Raw genomic sequence first — 15,554 nt, 5'->3', positions numbered from 1 at the left:
GCTTCTGAAACATTCAATTGAGACACTGAATTTATCATGCAGTGGGGTCAAGGGGCACTAAAGGTAAGTGATGCTTATGACTACTGTCCATCTTGGAGCATTGTAGTTTCACCTTCATGACATTAACTTTGAAACCATGAGTAAATACAAAGCTCTCATTATTTTGAAGTATATCATGAGTATATCAGCTTATAGTTGCCCAAAGTAATTTTTCTATTGCTGAAATTGGGACTATAAAGCAGGAAGTTGTATTTCTGTTCAACGGGGGTCCCACTCTTTTTGTAGGAATATCCAGAGCCCCTGTGCCTGGCTCCATTGACTGGAGAGAGACATAGGCCTTAAGAATCAGAGGAGGTGTGGCTTCCGCTGGGCAGCCGTCAGAACGTTCTTGACTGCTCCCACAGTTATGACAACAGGGGCTGCCATGGGGGGGATTCATGACCCAGGCCTTCCAGGACGTAATTGAGAATGAAGGCATAGAATCAGATGCCATGGTGCTTCTGCTCTGTAGAAGAGAGAATGGACTGATTGTACTCACATGTGCAGCAGGTGCTGTTCAGTGTCAAGTTCACTGTCGAGTTCAGTTTGCATCATATCGAGAGCCACACTGTGTTTGCATTTGGATCACACAGAGGATCAGCTGTGCTAGGATTTTGTTAGGTTTTCCCTGTAGTGAATCAACACTGATCTGTCCTGCTGTCACCTTACCATTTCGTTGTTTCTCTGCCTACTCTACTCTTCATTTTCTTAACAAGAAGAAGGGATTTTTTCTTTCTGTATACTTTGTGTATGATGTTTTTCTTCAAGGGCTCACTTTTGAATCATAAGTCATGAGTAAATATGCATTTTCTTCATTTTGAATTTAATGAGTTGATATTGTACTGTTATTCTTTGCTGCCTGAAGACTGGGGGATTTCGTTAGCCAGGTTAATAACATTTCATATGTTTTTTTAAACCACCGTAATTATTGCAATTGACATATTTGGATTCTCTGACTGTCCTAAAATGAGGTATAGCTGATTAGTTTAAAAAGTAATTAGAGGATTTGTTTCCTCAAATTTCAACCATTAACGAAGATTTTTAAAAATCCAGGACAGCAGTCTGACAGTTACAAATTAGGATGAGATTTGTGGTATTCGGTATACAATGCATATGCCATCTTCCTGGGTTACAATCAGACTAACATGAAAATTAGTCAACTGATTAATCTTGAATAATTTCTATAAACTGTTGCCCAGTAGTTCGCTACTGATGTTTAAACACCTGTTTTAGAGTTGTGTTCATATGTTTTTTATAGCGACATCCCAATCTCAAGATATGTGATGAGATGACTGTCTGTTCACACTATAATGCTAGTTCAACATGCAGATGTGTCGTGTTCCAGCCTCACTGCGAAGAAGCGCTCTTTGTTTCACACAGGAGTGGACGCCCTGACGTCATACCAACACACTAACCACTGTGGGCCGATTAAAGATGGCGCCGTCTCATGTACTAAGATGCTGTCAACGGGTTTTAGCTTGGATACCTGTTATTTTTATCGCCCTGGTCGTATGCTGGTCCTACTACGCGTATGTCGTGGAGCTGTGTATCTGTAAGTTAACGTTACACGTTTATTCGTTTTACAGTGGTGGACTCATTTGTGTATTCTTGTTGAGCAATGAAAAGACCAGCTAGCAGGAAGTGAATGAAGCCCTTAGCTTGGTTGGTCTAAATACTGGCTATAGCTATATTATTAGCACAGTCTTTCCTCGTGGTATTAAAAAATGCCGTACTTTGAGAGAAGGATACCGGATACCGTCCTATTGTGCGTCGGCCATTCCGTTTTTATGCCGGTCTTTATTTTCACCGATGCATCTGATTCCGGTGGCTCTACCTGACTATACTGTAGTTAGATCTACACTGTCTTGCCAGCACAAGCTACATGGCTCATACCAATTACCCAAGTAACTAACATTAGCTAACTAGCAAGTTAAACCTGCTGTTTGACTTGGTTAATTTGCGCGGAGAATTCATAAAGAAATGGAAACAAGCTGGGGATTTCACTAGCTAGTTAGCCAAACAGTTGGTTACGGATACGGTTAGGGTTAACTTAATGTTAAGTTCTAGGTAGCTACGTTTGAACACGACAGGGAATTGAACGCTGGAAAACTAGCTAACGTTAGCTATGAAGCTCATTGTTACTATCAAGCTAGCCATCAAGCTGCTGTAGCTGTTTCTCACTTGTGATTAATTCTAGCTCTAGCCTTGTCAGCTAACATTATCCATGGATACGCCCTTGTGAGATTTAGCATTGTAGTGTCAGCTGCGTGTCATGTTGCGGAGTTATTGATAGCATGACAATAAATGGTAGCTGGCTAGTTAGTTAACTTAAATGTCGCCCTGTTGCAAATACGTTGTTTCGCTCAACCAGCTGCTGTAACTTGGCTAGCGTTAACGTCGCTCGCTACCTAACTAGAGTCTAGATATGTTCCTCGCTCTGTTTCGCATTCATACAGGTAGCAAGCTCGATGGATTTCCCAGACAGCTAATCGTGCCAAGATATTATTCTTCCTAACGTTACTACAGGATATCGGTTTTGTGCTTGTTGGTTTAGTTAACTGTCCACTGTAACCTAACTACATGGGTGATGTCGGCACAAATATAATTGATAAACTGACCTTGCATAACATTAAATTGATCTACTGTAGTTAATCGATATGTTAGTCGTTAGTGCGTGAATCTGTCTGACGCTACTGTCACTGCTAAGCAACAGGTTTTGAAGACCGTCAATGAAAGAACTGTCAGGCTCAGGTGAAAAAGCTGGCTCTTCAGTTGAGCACGATTAATGCTCAATAATTAATCGTCAGCTAATAATGCAGAAATACGTCGAACCTTCTCCATAAACAATTTTTTATCACCGGGCGCCGAATGGAGCATTTGCGCCTACGACTAGCAAGATAACTGTAACTATTTTGTGATGTTACTATATTTGTTGCGCCGGCGTCGTAAGGGGAGCGATTACACAGGTCTCTACATTTCATTTTCTGTTGGTCACTGCGTATTCTAGCAGCTTCATTTTTATTGATAAATGCCCACAAGTCGGGTGTTGGTTGCTAACAGTAAAACAACAACTTTAACGCAGTCCTCAATGTTTACACCCGTAAAGGAACAGCTGAACAGAGGTGTTCATATTGATTGTGGCATCTGCCCATTCTCCCATTTTATCTATTTATTTATTTTGCTGAAGGTATTCATTTTAATCCTTGTGCTTCACCATGCAGTGTAAAACTAACACTGTACATAAGCATTGCTTTCCTGTCTTGAAAACCGACCTGCTGAACAGAAATGACCGACGACATGACACAGTGGATGTGTTGTTTGGGTATTTCAAATCACTGCATATTATAGGCTTCTGAGATGCTTAGAAAAGTTCAGCATGCCAATGTTACAACTGAAAAGAGCTCACAAGACATTTAGTTCGGAATGATCTCCCTCGGGTCCTTCACCCACAGAGAATGTTTTAAAAATCACTGGACCATGCTGAAGAAGTCTAATGTGATCAAAGTCTGACCAAAAGTCTGTAATTCTGATGTGAATCTCCCCACTTAATACGAGTCCGCTTTTCAATCACTGTCACACCTGAGGTGGTGTCTCACGTGATGCTGTTATACAGATGGTGCTCCATCTCGCCTCTCTCTCTCACACTAGAGATGGCGTCCTCCCTCCTTTCCCTTCACCATGCCTTGCTGTCGGGAGCTCCCTGCTGTGATGAGACTTGGACTGGCAGCAGAGCTCTACAGCAGTCTGCGGTAGCTGCAGCACCAATGTTAATGAATATAAAGCAATGAAGCACTAACCCAACTCTCCTCTGTTTTTCTGTCTTCTGCAGTCACAATCCCAAACACTGGAGAACAAAGTAAGTGTGTGTCATCTGTTAGCTGTGTTCACTCTGAGTAGTTACTGACAACACAGTATGAGAATTGAATATTTTAACACCCACGTGGTGTAGTTTATTTAAGCCATTGGTTAACACATAGGCTGCAGTGTAGTTTAATTGGAGTTAAATTGGCTAACTTTCACGGCAAGGTACATGGAAGGCACTCAGTAAGGGTAGTGCTAGATATTATGTTTTTTTGTTGGTATTGTGAGAAAGACTGATGATTTGTCTTTGCTACGGAAAACCACTTTTGTAGTTTGGCCTTTCATGTCTTTTCCTGAAATGTAAGAATTAAACTTGGAGTTTTGTAAAGTTGCCATAGGTCTTAAAATGAACATCCTAAAACCAAAATACTTCATTTCACTACCATCTATATTTAGGACTGGACTGCAGCAAAAAAATCCTGCCATAATTACAGATACGTTCAAAGAGCTGCTTGTGGTTTTGGCTACGGTCCTTCCTCCCAAAAACGAAGGAGTAGCAGCAGGTGTAGAATTATAGCTTTGTCTTAGTGATTGAACTTTAGCCCCAGTCATGGTTGAATGCTGACCCTGATTTCCTCTTCCAGTCGTCTACCTGATCATATTCCACCTGTCGTTCATCATGTTCGTTTGGTCCTATTGGAAGACTATCTTCACCAAGCCTGCAAACCCCTCAAAAGAGGTAATGGCTGTCATCATACGTTTTGATGTCTTTACTCCTCACATTGATATCTCATATTTGTGATTTATTTAGTGCAAAAGTCATGTTGGTTCTTACTGAAAGTAACTACAGCAGTTCTAATGTCTGACTGGGGGGCATAGTAACAGCACCACAGAATACTCCCACAATGTTCACTACTGTTCAGTTTTGATTCTTCAGTCCCAGGGTGTGTCTCCCAGCGTTCTGTAATTACATCACCACTATGTGTAATGACAGAGTAGCCCTTGGTTTGTTTCTGTGAATAAAAAACCTGTGTGTTTTGAGAATGAGACTCATTTTGTATGAGACTGTGTGTGTGTGTGTGTGTGTGTGTGTGTGTGTGTGTGTGTGGTTCTCAGTGTGTGCCCTCTCTTCTTCCCCTGCAGTTCTGTCTTCCCAAAGCAGATAAGGAGCAGTATGAGAAAGAGGAGCGACCCGAGTCCCAGCAGGAGATTCTGAAGAGAGTAGCCAAGGACCTGCCCCTCTACACACGCACTGGGACAGGGGGTGAGTCTCTCCTCTTCTTGCCTTAATTAATCCGCCCCCCAGTAACACACACCAGGTCAGAGCACTGAAGCCCTCCTGCTTGCACCAAAATGTATCTACCCCAACACACCCACACCAGTTCTAAGATGTGTCTATGCTGTGATGTACTTGTCCCTATCAGCACTGGGATTCCAGGGTGAGTCCTTCCATTTGCACCCACTTGTGGTTCCCTGTACAACGACAGGGACATGAGTCTTCCCCTACACCAGTGCCGGGAGTGCTTTTAATTCCTTATTTTCACACCACTCTTAATTTTCCCCGTAGTGAGGGTGAGATGCCCCTGCTCCAAACTCATGACAATTTAGAACAGGGTAGTATATGTGTCATTCTGTAGGTGGTTATTGCAGCTGCACAGAACAAGGAAGACTGTGTGTTTGTGTTTGTGTGTGAGAGGGACTGTTGATGGTTAGTGCAATTGCAAAAGTGGTTTAATTTCAGGAAGCAGCAGCTCATTTTCATCTCTGACCCACAGCTATTCGATATTGTGACCGCTGTCAGGTGATCAAACCAGACCGGTGTCATCACTGCTCCGCCTGTGACATGTGAGTCCATCCATTTCTTGTCATCAGTCTGCCTTGCTAGCAGTTTTATCTTGAATTATAAGTTTGTTTTTTTTTTTTTATAAGGCATGAGGTGGATTGGTCCTGACTAGTTTCTGTGACTGCCACCTATAGCTGTCAGAGAGCAGCATCTCTTGCACTTCAAGTCCTCTGAATTTGTGGTGTAGAATGTGACGTCAGACTGCAGACAGCTGTAAACTGCACACGTGCTGACAAGACCCAGCTGCTCAGAATTCATGTCACTTGGAGTGGTGTGTGTTTGTGTAGACTTGGGATCATAAAACATGTTTTCATATATATCTACTGTGTTTATCTCAAATTTGGCTTTAATTTCACTTCATGTATGTGGCTTAAGTCTAATGCTGATCTGTCCATCCAACCACGTCCTCATTCTTTTTTTCCTTTCCTTCTCTGTCCTCTTTCTGACAGGTGTGTGTTGAAGATGGATCACCATTGTCCCTGGTGAGTGGACTTTTTCTCTGTACTTACAAAGTACTAGTATCTGACAATTATGTTTAACTTCATTATCAATCATAGTAATTACAGTCAGTCGGAGTGTAAGAAACCACTCATGCCTCAGTCTGAGTGGCTAGAACAGTTAAGCCTGTCGCTTTGCAAAGGGCAGGGCGAGGTCGCTGTGGCCTTCCATGCTGCTGTGTGAAAATTAAACCTGATGTGATCTGCCTCTGCTCACAGGGTGAACAACTGTGTGGGCTTCTCCAATTATAAGTACTTCATCCTGTTCCTGGCCTACTCTATGGTGTACTGCGTGTTCATCGCTGCCACCGTGCTGCAGTACTTCATCAAGTTCTGGACAGTGAGTACACACACACACACACACACACACACACACACACACACACACACACTGAAACTGCATGTGACATGTTCACCCTCCACCTTAGATCCACAGTGCTGACTCTGCTGATACGGTTAAGGGACAGATATGGGGCAGCGCCAGCTTCTGAGGCTAAAGGCACAGGTGCATTCATCAGGGTATGACAGATGGCAGCAGGGAAACAGTAGCTGGTCAACATGGGTGCTTTCAGCGGGCGGCAGGGTACAGTAGCTAGTCAACAGAGGCGCCTCCAAGCAAGCGAAGTTGTTTCCAGCAGGAGCTGAGCAGCGGAAGCGGTGTGCCGCTGAACAGTGTGGAGTTAAGATATGCAGAGCATTAACACAAATTATTCAGCCAAATAATGTAAAAATCTCATTCTAGCCATGACTATTGATAATGAACAGATAAATTTATATGAAAAAAGTGCTAAAACCTGATAAATGCCTGAAATGAAGTGTTGCTGAAAAATCCCACATTGGTGTCAACACCCTCTTTTGCCACAACCAAAAGTAGAGCCTTCCGGGAGTGTTTCACAATACCTTATGCAGTTTGAAGAGTCGAGCTCATTCCATAGAGAATTGGTGCAACACCATGCCTGTTTTACATGCTTCCTCTACAGTTTTGTTTTCTTTTCTTGTATATGAATGCAGTTTGCTTCCTGAAGTGATAGATCCACCTGTAGGAGTTGCAGCTGTTTGCAGTTAGCAAAAATAAGGCTCAGCACAAGGAAAGACAGCGTGATATTCTGAGGGAGCATGAAGGCATCATCCATTCTGACTGGTGAGGCGTGAGGTTGTTACTATGTGGTCTTTGGATTCTGCCTAGCTTTGGAGACAGCCCCTCCATCACCTCGGTGTCCTCTTAATGCCTCCAGAGTCCAGTGGGCTGGCTGCCAAGGCAGCATTCAGATGTTAGATGTGATCTCTGAGTTTCAGTTCATTGTTTGTTAAAATATCGGGTTTTTGGGTTAGAGTCATGGGTTAGTGTAGGGTCATGGTTATAGTTGTGATGACTACTGAAATTTAGCCTGCTAACTCACTAGTTGCATGAAGCTGGCAACCTAGCTGAATTTAAACATTTAATTGGACAGTTCATTTTATGAAATATTACCCCTACCTAATGAGAACCTTTTGTAGTTTTATAACAATAAGGTCCTTACTTTTATGCATTATTCCAGCTTTCTTTAATTGCATTATTCCAGCTTTCTTTAACTTAAAATCAATGGATCAGATTTAGATTTGTGGGTTTAGACTTACAGATCGGTTTCCCATCAAGGTTGCTGTATGCGGTTTGAGCTATCGTTGTATATGGGGTCGGAAATCCTGTTTGTTGTGGGGCTTGTATGTGGTAGGTGTTTTACTTATGTCTGTGTACACAATTGTAGCTCTGTGTTCAGAGTTGTAGATCCAGCAGGGGTCAGAACTGTAGATCAGTCTGAGGCCAGAGTTGTTGCTCTGTCTGGGGTCAGTGTTGGAGTTCTGTGTCTGGTCTGAGAAGGTGCTCAGTGTGGAGTGTGCGGGTCAGAGTCGGGGAAAGGGTCACCCTGTATTTCAGGAGACAGTGGTGAGTGTCTCTGAATTGGATTGTGGGGGGGGTGGGGGAAGAGATCCAGATGTTGACACTGCTGCTTTGTGCTATGAACAGAGATCCTTTCAGCATGCTCTGTGTGTGTGTGTGTGTGTGTGTGTATGAGAGCCAGCCGCTGTGCGTCAGCAAGCGCAAGTGTGTGAGCAAGCGTAATTGTGTGTGTGTGTATGTGCATGCACGTATGAGCAAGAGAATGTCAGCCCCTTGGTAAAATATTGTGTTGAACGCAATTAACAATTGAATCTAACTAACAGCACATCTTCTCCTTAATATGTTCTCTCCAGGTTTTGCTCAGAGGTGTGTGTGTGTGTGTGTGTGTGTGTGTGTGTGTGTGGGTGGCTGAGAGGCACTAAGTTTGCTCCTCTTGTCAAAGTGTGACCATTCTGCCCCCATTGTGTCAAATGCTAATTTCTGCTGTCACAAACGGTGCCCTTGTTCACAGAGCTGCTATCATGATATTTATCCTCATCCTCTCTTGTCCCCAGCTACACCTCCTCCCATCCCTGTGCCAAATCCGCTTTATGCCCATTTTCCCTGCTCTGTTAGCCACCCTGAGGTGTAGCTCCTGTCCCTTAATCGATCCTCATTCCTCTCCACTTTGCCCTGTGCAGCCATGCCCCCTCTGCCTCCTCTGCCCCCTCTGCCCTCTCTGTCTAACAGTCTGTCTCTGTTTGTACTAAGCTTTGCCGGAGGAAATCTGCAGAGAATTGTCCGAAGGTAAACTGCGGTTGTTCTTGGTCATATTTGTGTTTGGTGTTTTTTAATTTTTTTTATTCTGTGTTTTAATTGTGTTACGTCCGAATGACCTTTCAGGCAATGACATCGAGTTACTCCGTGGCTGTAGGTTTAGCTGTTTTTCTTTTTTTTTGCCTGGATGCAGAGTATATAATATAGGGCGTACTCTAGTAGCATGGTGTGAAATGGCAATTTTATTCTTATCCAAGAGAGCCTGAGAGTGGCCTTAGACAGCCGAATTATGCTGACATGCTGTCTGGTTGGATCAGTGAAAAAATCTGATGAATTTAATTTATTTTGCAAAGGGTCTGAGATTTTCCCCAGCTTTCCCTACTTAAAGCAGGAGCTTGTGTATCAAAAGATCTCTGGCCATCTACAAACTGACTCAGCCAATGAATTATGTTGTAAGACAGGATCCCACTGCATCTGCAAATGTAGGGAGTTACAGTAACAGCACCACAGATACAGTATTTCATCTGCTGTTTAATGGTGTGCGTCAGCACTTTCATGGACTAAATAATGAGTCACACCACTCAAGCTGCCTTCTGTTGTTCAGACTGTGCTGTGTGACCATAGTGTACAGTAAAACTCTTTTAGCAAAGTGGATACATAATAAATTGGGTCTAGACAGGTGTCCCGAGGTGTTTTTTTTTTCTGCCACAATATAATTCTACAGTGCATTGAGATGATTTGAGTTATAATGGTGCTTGACTAAAAAGCTAGCTTGCTGACGAATAAAACATGTTACTAAAATGTTTTGAGATAAAACCTCATAGCTTTTTGTTTTATTTACTTGTATTTATACACATGTGGTAGCTAGCTAGTAAATCGTGTGGTTTAGGTTGGAAATTTTATTATTAGGCAGATAGCAGATTTTGCTAGCTATCTACAGGCATTCTAGCGGATATTTTGAAACTGGTTGGAAGACCGATTGTCAGCATTTTTTCTTCAGCTGATGTCAGTAACTGTTTTTAAGCATCACCAGTATGGCTATGAAAGCTAATACAAACAGCGGTTTATAGTGCGCATATATAGTGTTTTATAAACATTTTTTGCAAAATAACATTTAAGATATCAAATGTTTTTATAAAATCAGTTAGAATTCAGATATTGTGTGTGTTCATTTAGTTTAGATCCATAGCTCTTCTGACAGCAGTGCAACTAATCTGATTATGGTCAAACCACATGTAAAGGCAAGCATAGCTGATGTGTGACAGCAATGAAATCCTCATGTTTTGCAGAACTAGTAGTGTTGGATTTTTGAAATTGAAAAATGTGAGTTTTTGAATATGCTTTTTTCAAGAACATAGACAGTATTCCAGTCATAAGTATTTTTGAAGTGGACAGGTTTTCAGGAAAGCCGCTATCCAGGAAGAACATCATTGGTCACAATGCATCGGCAGCACTGTCTAACCCTTGTTTTTCTCTTTTTGAAGTTATTTTTCCATATCCATCAGTTTGTATTTTTTATTTTATTTAATGCATTATGTTTTTGTGAATATGATCATCTGTTTTTGACATACTGCAATATGAATATTTATTTATTTATCTAAGTATGTTTCAGTAATATCAGTCTTTTGTGGTTGTTGTCATGTCTTTTGGACAACCTCAATTTGCTGCAGACAACCAAACTGTGGCTCTTGGTTGTCTGCTGGACAGCCAGATTTTTAAAATTTTGTTTTGCTTTACAATGCATCATTGCCTCTTCTGAAATTGACCAAGAGTATCAATCAATCAACCTAGTTCCTGTCCACTCATCTGATAGTAGTCTCGTGTGATGCCTTACCTTTTCGTGCTAATTTGAGCCTTGATTGGTACCGTTATATGCAGGGGAGGGAGTGGGTGGAATTTCCTATTTATGACTTGCTTTAGTGTCTCTCGTGGGCTAGTTTTCTGTAACTGTGGCTCTGAGACTGCATTGTAGGTGAAGGAGGAACATGTTTTAATATTGTCAAATTCATAGCTCCATTGGAACCAGGTAAAAATGCATAGGTTTTTGCAATACATCTGCAAGGGTCATGCTTAGAAAAGCATTGGTCATATCCTGAACTGGCACAGGTGGACTCTCATAATGCAGAATAAGAGGACTCTTTTCACAGTGTCATGCTGTGAAGATTCTGCATATTCAGGTCCCTCACTGGGCAAATATCCTGATGTGCGCAGAATGTGGTCCCTGCAAATGTGGGACAAAGGGTGTTAAATTAACCCCAGCATTGTCACTTTGTGCTGGCAACTGTAAAAGTGATACACTTACTAATTTAACAGATGAGTGGTTAATGGAGATGTTTCAATATTTTACTCTGCCTCCCATAAATTTGTCTAGTATGTGATGAAGTGGTGTGAAGCTGACTCAAAACACGTCTCTCCCATGTTGTTTATGACTCTCCTCTTTCTTTTTCCTCTCAGAATCAGCTGCCCGACACTCACGCCAAATTCCATGTCTTATTTCTCTTTTTTGTGGCGGCCATGTTCTTCATCAGTATTCTGTCACTCTTCAGCTACCACCTGTGGCTTGTGGGAAAGAACAGATCCACCATAGGTAACGCTGCAGCCTGTTTTGGTAATGACAGTAGAGATAATGATCTAATTTTGCAGCTGTTAATTTTATTTTTTGTGTGTCATGCCAGTGGTTGTTTTTGCCAAAGAAACCTTTAAACTACGGTTAAAGCATGACACAAAGATCAGTGTGTTTTTGAGTAATTAATTACAGCTGTTTCTCCCTCCTGCCCTCACAGAGGCCTTCAGGGCACCGGTCTTTAGAAACGGTCCTGATAAAAACGGCTTCTCTCTGGGGTTCAGTAAGAACATTGCACAGGTGTTTGGGGACCAGAAGAAGTTCTGGCTGCTGCCTGTCTACACAAGGTGAGAGTGGGGCAAGAAGTGGTTGCACACCTTCCACCTCTTCGTCACACCCCCTCATCTGTGCGTTCTCTCCTCCTCCTCCTCACCCCTTCATTTCCGTTTCCGTGCAGCTTGGGTGATGGACACACATTCCCAACTAGGCTGGTGAATATTGATCCAGAGCAGCCGACTGTGGATCTGCAGCCCAGCATTAAAAGGTAAGATCCATCTTCATTAAGCTCTGAGGTCACTCCAGGGAGTTGGAGGGAATCCACTCCGCCCCACAGTCAGCAGGAGGCATCGATATAATGGACTCCAGTTGAAATCAGCTATGGCACTCTACAGGGCTTTACGATAATTTTTGTTTTTTTTCCTCAAGTAGCTACATGTGTTCCTTACTTGAAAAATCTTGGTGCACAATGAGCTGTTTAAAACATTTACGTTTACATTATATATGCATGACTCTAGAGTGAAATTCTTGTGGAGAATCAAGGAATATTTGAACAAAAAAGACCAGTTCTGTTGGGTGTATCTTGTAAATCTCGCTAAATCGCACTGTGAACAGAACAGCCACAATTGGCAGAGTTGGAGGGGTCAGTGTTTGAAGGGCTCTAAAGATCAAAACAAGTGAGCAAAAGCATATCCTCAAAATTTTTCAGTGAATGCAACAGCATCTGCTCTTCAGCAAATTGAATAGTAACAATTTCACTATAATGCTAATATCCATCCCAGAGGAAGTGAGCACACAAAAGATTTTTTTGGTCAGTGATGTGCTGACTGACATTTCCATTACCATTATGGTTTCATATCCACTCAGTGGACTGCACATGTATAGTCGGGTATTTGTTTTCCACACACCATTCATGACTTGGGACGAGTTAAACAATGTTGAACTTGAGGGGCAGCTGTAAGGGCATTTGTATTGGTAAAAATGTTCCATGTGAGTTATGTATTTCTATGCCGATGAGTGGTGTTCATGAACACACTGGCACCAAGCATGCTTGGCTAGTGGAGAAAAGTACAGCAGGTGACCGGCTTGGTGTAGAGTGTTTAATCCTCTGCCAACCCCCTGTCCAGCAGCACCATAGATGGACCAGCCAACCCCAGACCCCTGAGCGAGTCACAGAACCGTCTCCTTGGCAATGACCAGCACTATGCCGAAGACAACCCGGACAGAGATGCCATTAAGACAGGTACAGCCCTCTGTGAGGTTACATATGTAGAAAGGCTTGAGAATGAGATGAGGATCCATCTGTATTAAAGAGCACAGACTAGTGTGACTCTATGCACTTGACCAGAATTATGCACTTATCAAGAGTCTGAAGTATGTGGTTTTAAAATGAGAGCAGCTGCATACTCTGTAATTAAATGGAGCAGGAAATTTCACTGGATTGCACTCTAATGCTGCTCTTCTGTTTCAGAAGGAGACCAGACAGTCACAGTTACCATGGAGAGTGAGTCATAACGAGGTGGGTGGCTGAGCTTATATCACTGCGGTCACACATTTTATTTCACACTAACAACTCTCGGTTTGCCATACCACTTTGTCTGAAAAGACTCTTTGAGGCAGAGAAAGGTTTGTGTTACTTATGTCTTCTAAAAGCATAGATTTGTTTGATTTGGTCTTGTAATAAATTTCACCAGCTAAGATAATGAAAGAAAATCCTTGTGTTTTTTTTTGCACAGATGCAATATGTCCTGCTGAAGTGTGATTTCTCCTTTGCAGAGCAGGGGGAGCGAGGTGGTGGGTTATCAGACTGTTCCTTTGAATCACAAGGACTACCTGCACGTACTCAGCGGAGACCCCCCCCCCCAGCCCAGAAACGACAGAGCCATCAAATCTGATGCCTTAAAATTTCACACAATGTCATCTGTCACCATGGACACCATCCCTGTTACCATTGAAACAACCTCCTCAGAACAGCATTTGTGTCATCTTGGACACCACCTCCTGGGTCAACAGTGCAGCGGTCAGCCTCCCTCATTGTTTGTGCCAGCAGAATGTTGGGTGTATACACACACACACACACACACACACACACACATATGCACACACTCCCTATCTTTATAGCTTGCCAAAAAGACACACCAATGATTTTTAAAAATGATTATTTATCACATACTCTCTCTGGGACTGTCTGTCTCTGCATTGTTTTCAAGCCAAAAAAAATGTTTCTGCACTAGGCCAAATGAATTGACTTTGCAAAACTTGAAAACAGTATTTGCGTAGAAATATTAATCAAATGATTGACTACACTACAGGATTTGCAAATGTAACTCATCAATCGATTTGTCTTGAAGACTTACGCAAGAATCCAGGAGCAGGAGCGGACTGGATCTATTCCTGGTCCTCAGGTGTGTCTTGGTGGAAAGGCCGACATCTAAAGGATTTGCTGCTTCTTGTCTGAGGCAGAATCTTTTTTTTTTTTTTTTTTTCTTTTCTATGGCTGCTTTTTTACAATGGGAGGTCATAGTACAACAACTCTGGAAATGTTTTATGCTCCTATGTTATAATCATATTTAGGGCTGTGTACTTTTGATTTTAAAAGATATTCATTGGTAAATTCCAGATTTTATATTTTTTTACATCAGTAATTGCTGCTTTTATGTGATGAAATCAGTCTCAGATTGTGCGCACCAATAGTTTTTGTGATAAAAAACATTGAAATTTTGCTCTCTTCCAAAGCCGTCTGAGTGAATTAAGGCAGAACTTGTTGGCTTCTGTAGGGAGAAAAAAGTAAAAAGGCATTAAGCTGTTTGAGCATTATCATCAAGAGAAGCAATGAGGAGGCTGTCACAAGTATTTCCCGCTTCCAGTGAGTGGCGCTGTTGATGAGCATTAATAATATGCTGTGTATTGTCCCTGTTGACTTCAAAGCTAGCATGTATACATTGAAATAGTATCTTTCTGTAAGTCTAGTTATATATAGCACACCTATCAGACCTGCAGCAATGCTCTGATATTATGGTAATGTCGTTTTGTACTGCAGTTGAAATGGTAGGGACTATTAAAGGCTGTGCTTGTTTCACAACCTGTATTGTAATGCCTGGTTTTATGAAAAGACAACACAAAATACTGAATAATTGATTGATTTATTAGCACGTTAAAAAGACCTAACTATTGTGTTGTAATGTCTGCAGAAAATGTAACATTTCCCTAAATATATTTCAACAAAAATCAAAAAAATCAAAAGTACACAGCTCTGTCATACTGTCATACTGTTGTGAACAAAGTAAAAGACAGCTTGACTAAAGGGATGTGTATTCAGTGGCATACTCAAAGGGAACTTCAGGCTCATGGGAGAGAAGGGGGGTCGTGGTCTCAAGTTGTCACAGCACACTTTTTTTTACTTTTTTTTGCACTTTAATTAAACTCTGTGGGGACTCTTCATATATGTCTCAGTCCTGAAGTATAGTCTAAGAATTCTAGTAAAAGAAGAAGTATCTAGAATTTTTCTGTTGGATACAAGCTTTGTTTTAGATAAATCCATGGCTTACAAATATTTTCAGTTGGTTTCGATTGTGTGTTGAGGTAGATCCCTCCCCGCCTCCCTCAAAATCCACCGTTGGAACGTCTAGTCATCTTGGAGCAAACGTTTTGGACCCGCTTTGTGCCTTCTGTGTTTTCTGGTACTTGGTTTCACTGCCCTCAGTGTGGACAGGGTGTAAATTACACACTAAGTTTTACTTCTCTTCAGTATAGTCCTGCAAAACATTTGTAGCCCATCAGTTCAGTATGGAGATGAAACTGGAATAGTCCTCACTTTGGATGTTTACAGGACTGTGAATCTGCAGGCTGTGCCTCGGGGCTCTGCTTGGCCTACTCTCTGAGGGGCCAGGCAGGATGAAA

General features: G+C 42.0%; 1 protein-coding gene across 6 annotated transcripts; it reads left to right on the top strand.

Annotated features, from left to right (window-relative positions):
• The first annotated feature begins 1,462 nt into the window (after nucleotides 1-1,462).
• LOC118774779 (palmitoyltransferase ZDHHC20-like) lies at nucleotides 1,463-14,149 on the top strand. 6 transcript variants are annotated; one of them, XM_036524269.1, is made up of 14 exons: nucleotides 1,463-1,591; nucleotides 3,869-3,895; nucleotides 4,485-4,579; nucleotides 4,984-5,104; nucleotides 5,616-5,685; nucleotides 6,133-6,165; nucleotides 6,400-6,520; nucleotides 8,810-8,845; nucleotides 11,270-11,402; nucleotides 11,599-11,725; nucleotides 11,836-11,922; nucleotides 12,785-12,897; nucleotides 13,126-13,173; nucleotides 13,431-14,149. In XM_036524269.1, the coding sequence occupies exons 1-13, from the start codon at nucleotides 1,474-1,476 to the stop codon at nucleotides 13,167-13,169; spliced, it is 1,125 nt and encodes a 374-aa protein (XP_036380162.1). In that variant the 5' UTR covers nucleotides 1,463-1,473; the 3' UTR covers nucleotides 13,170-13,173; nucleotides 13,431-14,149. The 6 variants fall into 6 exon arrangements, with proteins under 6 accessions (XP_036380162.1, XP_036380163.1, XP_036380161.1 ...); XM_036524270.1 differs by having other exon boundaries at nucleotides 12,782-12,897; nucleotides 13,129-13,173; XM_036524268.1 differs by having other exon boundaries at nucleotides 12,782-12,897; nucleotides 13,436-14,149.
• The last annotated feature ends 1,405 nt before the right edge of the window (nucleotides 14,150-15,554 follow it).

This window comes from Megalops cyprinoides, chromosome 3, assembly GCF_013368585.1.
Source record: "Megalops cyprinoides isolate fMegCyp1 chromosome 3, fMegCyp1.pri, whole genome shotgun sequence".
NCBI lineage: Eukaryota > Metazoa > Chordata > Actinopteri > Elopiformes > Megalopidae > Megalops > Megalops cyprinoides.
The sequence above is the reverse complement of the archived record's forward strand: the minus strand, read 5'-3'. Positions and strand labels throughout refer to the sequence as shown.